Source organism: Camelina sativa, chromosome 10 (assembly GCF_000633955.1).
Source record: "Camelina sativa cultivar DH55 chromosome 10, Cs, whole genome shotgun sequence".
In the NCBI taxonomy this organism is placed as follows: domain Eukaryota; kingdom Viridiplantae; phylum Streptophyta; class Magnoliopsida; order Brassicales; family Brassicaceae; genus Camelina; species Camelina sativa.
Window position 1 is genome coordinate 2,976,760 of NC_025694.1, and position 7,016 is coordinate 2,983,775.

At 39.6% G+C, this 7,016-nt stretch overlaps 2 protein-coding genes across 3 annotated transcripts in view; both read right to left on the bottom strand.

Annotated features, from left to right (window-relative positions):
- On the bottom strand, nucleotides 51-3,876 carry LOC104716738 (polyadenylate-binding protein 2-like). Its single transcript, XM_010434162.2, has 9 exons — nucleotides 3,270-3,876; nucleotides 2,886-3,004; nucleotides 2,029-2,685; nucleotides 1,864-1,941; nucleotides 1,692-1,781; nucleotides 1,137-1,274; nucleotides 726-896; nucleotides 426-581; nucleotides 51-344 (listed from the first exon to the last, which is right to left on the bottom strand). The coding sequence occupies exons 1-9, from the start codon at nucleotides 3,538-3,540 to the stop codon at nucleotides 126-128; spliced, it is 1,899 nt and encodes a 632-aa protein (XP_010432464.1). The 5' UTR covers nucleotides 3,541-3,876; the 3' UTR covers nucleotides 51-125.
- The window catches only part of LOC104716737 (polyadenylate-binding protein 2-like), a 4,617-nt gene continuing 2,286 nt past the window's right edge, over nucleotides 4,686-7,016 (bottom strand). The window contains exons 4-10 of one of the 2 annotated variants that reach the window (XM_010434160.2): nucleotides 6,747-7,000; nucleotides 6,584-6,661; nucleotides 6,412-6,501; nucleotides 5,858-5,995; nucleotides 5,436-5,606; nucleotides 5,177-5,332; nucleotides 4,686-5,090 (exon numbers count right to left, since the gene is read on the bottom strand). In XM_010434160.2, the coding sequence (XP_010432462.1) occupies nucleotides 4,872-5,090; nucleotides 5,177-5,332; nucleotides 5,436-5,606; nucleotides 5,858-5,995; nucleotides 6,412-6,501; nucleotides 6,584-6,661; nucleotides 6,747-7,000 (1,106 nt within the window). In that variant the 3' untranslated portion in view covers nucleotides 4,686-4,871. The remainder of the gene's footprint in view (nucleotides 5,091-5,176; nucleotides 5,333-5,435; nucleotides 5,607-5,857; nucleotides 5,996-6,411; nucleotides 6,502-6,583; nucleotides 6,662-6,746; nucleotides 7,001-7,016) is intronic. The other variant, XM_010434161.2, reaches the window with a different exon arrangement.

A 7,016-nucleotide genomic window follows, 5' to 3' on the forward strand; every position in this document is an offset into this window, starting at 1 on the left:
CTTTGTGATTTTTAAAACAAGGTTTCAAACAACACAAAAGTGGCAGTTATGTGGACGAATATAAATTCCCACACGAGAAAACCAATAGCTAAGAAACAACTCCAAGATCAAATGGTAAAACAAGTTTAAGAGAGGTTCAAGGAAGCAAGCTGCTCGGCTGCACCACCAGCAGCAACACTCCTGAGAACATCCATAGCCTCTGCAACTTTGGCCTTGAGAGCTTCTGGTGACTCCAACAGATGGAGCACTTCCGTCTGGTCCATCTCTAAAAGCATCCCAGTTACTTTGGCTGCAGACTCTGTCTCAAGCTGCTCCACCAACGGGTACAGATTCTCACCCAGCATCTGTACACACACCAAAGTCCCAACATTATTATAAATAAATAAATAACCAATCACTATTTGATCTGTTGGAGATTCTCTCACCGTCCTCTGCTGCTCTGGACTTGCATTAGCCAGATTTGAAGCCAAAGCTCCAATAGGCAGTGGCATGTTGTTCCCCATGTCATATGAAGGCATATCACCACTACCACCACGTCCTTGTCCTTGTGGATACCGGAACATCCGACCCCTTGGATGCATCTAATCACCAGCCAAACAGATAAATCATATGATCAACTATTTAGTTAGAACGGAGCAAGTAAAGCATCTTTAATTGAAACTAAAGAAGGAAACGAAGCAAGTAAAGCAGCTTTATTTGCAACTAAAGAAGGAAACAAGAAAAACCTGTTGCTGCATCATGGAATTTTGCTGCTGGGGCTGTTGGATTCCCCCAGCGCGTCTTCCTCCTCCAGGACGCTGCTGTTGTGGCTGAACCATAGGCATGAAAAAATTGGGCACAGGGCCCCCACCAGGTCTCATTCCAGGAACAAGCTGCTGTTGGTACCCAAACCCAGGCTGTAGCATTTCACAATCACAAGCTAATATTATCCCAACAGTTTCAAAATAGAATTGGAAATACTCAAGTATGAGTAAAGTAATTATTGAGCAAAAAAGATTTAAAACTTCTACTCTTGACTTGGCAGCTTTTGAAGCATTATACCCAAGGTAGAAGATAAAAGCGAGTTACCATTACACAAATATCTTTGTGCAAAATCGCACACAGCTACTTAAAGTAGAGCAAACATGATGAATTACCTGGGGAGGAATCATGTTAGGAGGGGCCTGACCATAGAACATTTGTTGTCCAATACCAGGACCACCCGGGGGATACATTGGCATGCGGGGACCAACAGATGGCGGCATTGCAACTGGCGTCACTTGGGAGAATTGAGCCTATTCACATCATGTAGAAAATCAGCAGCAGGAGATGGCAAATAAGATATGTATTTGATACAAATACTAGAAAATTTGTTGTTTTGCTTCATACATTATTGTCATTGTTAAATGGAAATGGGTACGAATTGAAGCAATTTTTATAATCTCATGACAGTTAATTCATGCACAATTTATTTGCAGAAGTTCTTACTCAGAGCTTATAACATTTCTATATCTACGAAATACAATATAATTTCCAAATGACATGAGTAGAGCCTGGGTTATAAAGATGTCTCAGCATCAAATTTGAAAATTATATGCAGTGGACCATTAAGACTTTGTTATGATGTGTCCAATTGTGTAGAATTGACACACCAAAAGACAATAGGAGTAGTAGGTATATCACAAGATGAGGTGATTCAAAGAGAGGCAAACCTGTAGTCTGACCCTTCTGTCTTCCTTCCGCTGTGCGATAGCAACATAGAGTGGCTTGCTTTCAATCATTTTACCGCTCAACTGTGACATCTGTACAGAATTCCAATGTTACTAACAACCAAAGTGCATTTCCTCACACATAAAACTCAACAAGACAATACAACTAACTTACAGCTTCAGTTGCTTCTTCGGGAATCGAGAAAGCAACAAAACCCGAGCCTTTGCTTGTTCCATTAGGATCCCGCATCACCTGTAATATATTATATGAAAGATCTTCTTAAATAGTGAATTCGCAAGGTCAATTCACTACAGATAAAAAGAGAGAAGGATATTGGACCTTGCAAGATGTAACGGTACCAAAAGGAGAAAAGATCTCTTTAAGTTTCTCGTCTGAAATGCTAGGATCCAAATTCTTCACATACAAGTTTGAACTTTGAAACTTGTCTGCAGCTTCCTTCAAATTCTGTTCATAACGGACCCTTAGTTCTGTTTCCCTCTCGGACTTCTTCTGGGCTCTACCAACATACCACTCCTTATCATCAAATTTGTGCCCATTGAGAGCCTCCACAGCTTTAGCAGCATCATCAGCGTTTTCAAAGTTAACAAACCCAAAGCCCTTAGACTTCCCATCTCCATCTTTCATCACCACAGCACTTGTTATCTTTCCATACTCGACAAAAGCAGTCTTCAAGTCATCATCAGTAGTATTTTCTCCGAGATTCTTCACGTACACATTGGTGAATTTGGTTTTGTTCGCAGTTGAGTCCCTTTCTTGTCTCCTCAGGAAAGGACCCACATACACTTGCTTGTCATTTAGCAACATGCCGTTCAGTTTCTCAATAGCTTTCTGGGCAGATTCTTCACTGGCATATTGCACAAACCCATAGCCTTTGGATTGGCCTGAAGAATCCACAGCTACCTTACAGGACACAATATTTCCAAATGTTGAAAAGGTATCATGCAGTGCTTTGTGGTCGATGGACTCGTCCAAATTCTGCATATTTATAAGCCAGGTTTAGCACCAGGAATAAAGAGCGAACACTCCAAAAAAATACACAACAAAAGAAATCAACAAACTTAGCCAGACTTTGCAGTGGTATAAAACAAGATTCAATCTTTTTCCTAACAGCAACTCAAATGACTAAGTCAGAAACGAAAAGCAGAGAAGTAGACAGACAATACAAGCAAGCATACCTTGATAAAAATGTTCCCAGCGCCACTTCGGCGAACACTAGGATCACGATGGGAGTACATAACCCTAATAGGTTTGCCATAAAGAGGTATGTAATTCAATTCTTGGATGGCTCTCGCAGCTGCAACAAAGACACGAGAAAAGTACAATTAGAAGCAGCATAAGAAGTACGAATGAGAAAGATTGATTAGGCAGAGGATAAATTTTCCCGGAACAGCATCAACCACATTGCATATATACAAACACTAGAATTACTAGTCTAGAAAATATCGACATTTCCAAAACAGCCAAGTGTTCAAATCCAGAATTAGTACTATCGAGCAAACCCTAAAAATTGGCTAATTGGCTAATTGCTAAAATTAAAAGTCCAAATTGAGGAGACTAACCATCTTGGGGATTGGTGAAGTTAACGTATCCATAGCCAAGAGATCTGCGAGTGGCCAAATCCCTACAGACACGAACAGAGACCACTTGACCCATTTGGCTAAACGCATCGAAAAGCTGCGAGTCCGTCACATTGAGATCAAGATCTCCCACATAAAGCGACGTGGTGCCGAACTGGGTGGCAGCGGCTGCTCCGCCTGAAGTCACCGGTGCAGAAGTGACAGCCACAGTCGAACCATTCGCAGCCTGACCTTGAAGTTGAACCTGAGCCATTCTGTCTCTTTTTTTTTGGGTTTTTTTTTGGAATTTTTTTGACTTTTTTTTGGGGTTTTAGATACTCTTCCCTCCCCTCTCGTTATTAGAGAGAAACCCTAGAAACTGAAACAACAAAAGAAATCGAAATCGGAAGGCAAAATCAAGAAAAGCTAAACGAAAGTATTTATCTTTTTATGTTTTTTTTTATGGGGGTATATCGGAGGAGAGGGAAGATGAAAATAGGGTAAGAAATTGCCGGCGGCGATGCCTGCGACGGCGAAGCTTGAGATATTGGAGGCGATACTCTGAGAGAGAGAGAAAGATTGCTAAAGATGGAATGAATACAGTTTCTCTCTTTAATTCTCTGCTTTTATATTAAACAAAATACTATATATATATATATATATATTTTAATATAATATTTTAGTTTCACTAAAGAGAACCCTAGGAGGAGTTAGTAGAAGATCTCAGCCGTTGGATTGAGTCTGAAGTAAAACGTAAAGATATGATTTTATTCACAGTTGGTGTCTCTCTTCGTTGTCGTCACTCTCGGAAAAGTCAAACAAACGCGCGCGTGCGTGGCACTTGGGGGAATATGTAGCAACTAAAACTCTGATTTAGTAACTAATAAGTTAGACAGTGATGATATTTTTTAGTCTAATATTTTCTACTAAAACTCATCCTAGTGATAATAATTACAATTCAAGTCTGATATGAGTTGATGACAAATAATAGTAATAATCAATTTTGAATATGTGATTTTTGATTATTTTACAGTATTTGTAATGTTATTTTCGACTGTATTATCTTATCTATGGTTTTATTTTATTTCAAATTCTTTTTCATGAATTGTATTTTGATCACATAAATATAGTATATATATTTTTAGATTTGACTAGTAGAGTAGTAATTAGTAAACCACTAGACTACATATCTAAATCCTTACATTTGACATTTCTGTTTGATTTGTCTCTACATTGTTTTTTTGTTGCAATTATCACAGACAGCACAGTTTATTTTTTTCCAAAACTAGCACAAAATCTAGAAGAAGTGAACGATTCTCCTTAAATATCATGGTTGTGTTGATAGAACATAAATACTACTTCATCGGCCATATTGATATTTAACTTCATCTTCCGTAAACACTAGAATGAACAGGCAAGTAAAATCGAAAGAACAAAGCAGATAGGTTTTTCCTTCGTGATTTAAAAAAACAAGTTTTAAAAACAACACAAAAGTGGCACACTGGCAGTTATGTGGAGGAATACAAATTCCCACACAAGAAAACCAATAGAGAAGAAGAAACAACTTCAACTGTATGCGACAAGATCAAATGGTAAACAACAAAGTTAAGCGAGGTTCAAGGAAGCCAGCTGCTCTGCTGCACCACCAGCAGCAACACTCCTTAGAACATCCATAGCCTCTGCAACTTTGGTCTTGAGAGCTTCCGGTGACTCCAACAGATGGAGCACTTCTGTCTGGTCCATCTCCAAAAGCATCCCAGTTACTTTGGCTGCAGACTCTGCCTCAAGCTGCTCCACCAACGGGTACAGATTCTCACCCAGCATCTAAAACACACACCAACAAAAGTCCCAACGTTATTATAAATCAAAACAAAACCAATCACAATTTGATCTGTTAGAGATTCTCTCACCGTCCTCTGCTGCTCTGGACTAGCATTCGCCAGATTTGAAGCCAAAGCTCCAATAGGCAATGGCATGTTGTTCCCCATGTCATATGAAGGCACATCACCACTACCACCACGTCCTTGTCCTTGTGGATACCGGAACATCCGACCCCTTGGATGCATCTAACCACCAGCCACACAGATAAATCATACGAACAAACAATTTAGAGAGAACTGAGCAAGTCAAGCAATTTTCATTGCAACTAAAGAAGGAAACGAGAAGAACCTGTTGCTGCATCATGGAATTTTGCTGCTGGGGCTGTTGGATCCCCCCAGCGCGTCTTCCTCCTCCAGGACGCTGCTGCTGTTGCTGAACCATAGGCATGAAAAAATTGGGTACAGGCCCTCCACCAGGTCTCATTCCAGGAACAAGCTGCTGTTGGTACCCAAACCCAGGCTGTGGCATTTCACAATCACAAGTTAATATAATCCCACCAGTTTCAAAATAAAATTGGAAATGTTCAAGTATGAGTAAAGCAACTATTGAGCTAAAAAGTTTAAAAACTTCTCCAGTTACTTAAAAGCATCTAGTTGCTTATAATGCATTATACCCACGGTAGAAGATAAACAAGTGAAATACAATTAACGTATATCTTTGAGCAAAATCGCACAAGGCTACCTAATGTAGAGCAAACATGATGAATTTACCTGGGGAGGAATCATGTTAGGAGGGGCCTGACCATAGAACATTTGTTGTCCAATACCAGGACCACCCGGGGGATACATTGGCATGCGGGGACCAACAGATGGCGGCATTGCAACTGGCCTCACTTGGGAGAATTGAGCCTATATACATCATGTAGAAAATCAGCAGCAGGAGATGGCAAATGAGATATGTATGTGATACAGATACTAGAAAATTTGTTGTTTTGCTTCATACATTATTGTCATTGTTAAATGGAAATGGGCACGAATTGAAGCTATTTTTATAATCTCATGACAGTTAATTCATGCACAATTTATTTGCAGATGTTCCTACTCAGAGCTTATAACCAAGACAATATCTTCGAAATACCATATAGTTTACAAATGACATGAGTATAGCCTGGGTTATAAATGCATCAGTTCAATTTTGAAAATTATACGCAGGGAATCATTTTAGGACTTAGATATGATGGGTCCAATTGTGTAGAATTGACACACCAACACACAATAGGAGTAGTAGGTATATCAAAAGATGAGGTGATTCAAGAGAGGCAAACCTGTAGTCTGACCCTTCTGTCTTCCTTCCGCTGTGCAATAGCAACATAGAGTGGTTTGCTTTCAATCATTTTACCGCTCAGTTGTGACATCTGTACAGAATTCCAATGTTACTAACAACCAAAGTGCATTTCCTCACACATATAACTCAACAAGACAATACAACTAACTTACAGCCTCAGTTGCTTCTTCGGGAATAGAGAAAGCAACAAAACCCGAGCCTTTGCTTGTTCCATTAGGATCCCGCATCACCTGTAATATTATATGAAAGATCTTCTTAAATAGTGAATTCGCAAGGTCAACTCACTACAGATAAAAAGAGAGAAGGATATTGGACCTTGCAAGATGTAACGGTACCAAAAGGAGAAAAGATCTCTTTCAGTTTCTCATCTGAAATGCTAGGATCTAAATTCTTCACATACAAGTTTGAACTTTGAAACTTGTCTGCAGCTTCCTTCAAATTCTGTTCATAACGGACCCTTAGTTCTGTTTCCCTCTCGGACTTCTTCTGGGCTCTACCAACATACCACTCCTTATCATCAAATTTGTGCCCATTGAGAGCCTCCACAGCTTTAGCAGCATCATCAGCATTTTCAAAGTTAACAAA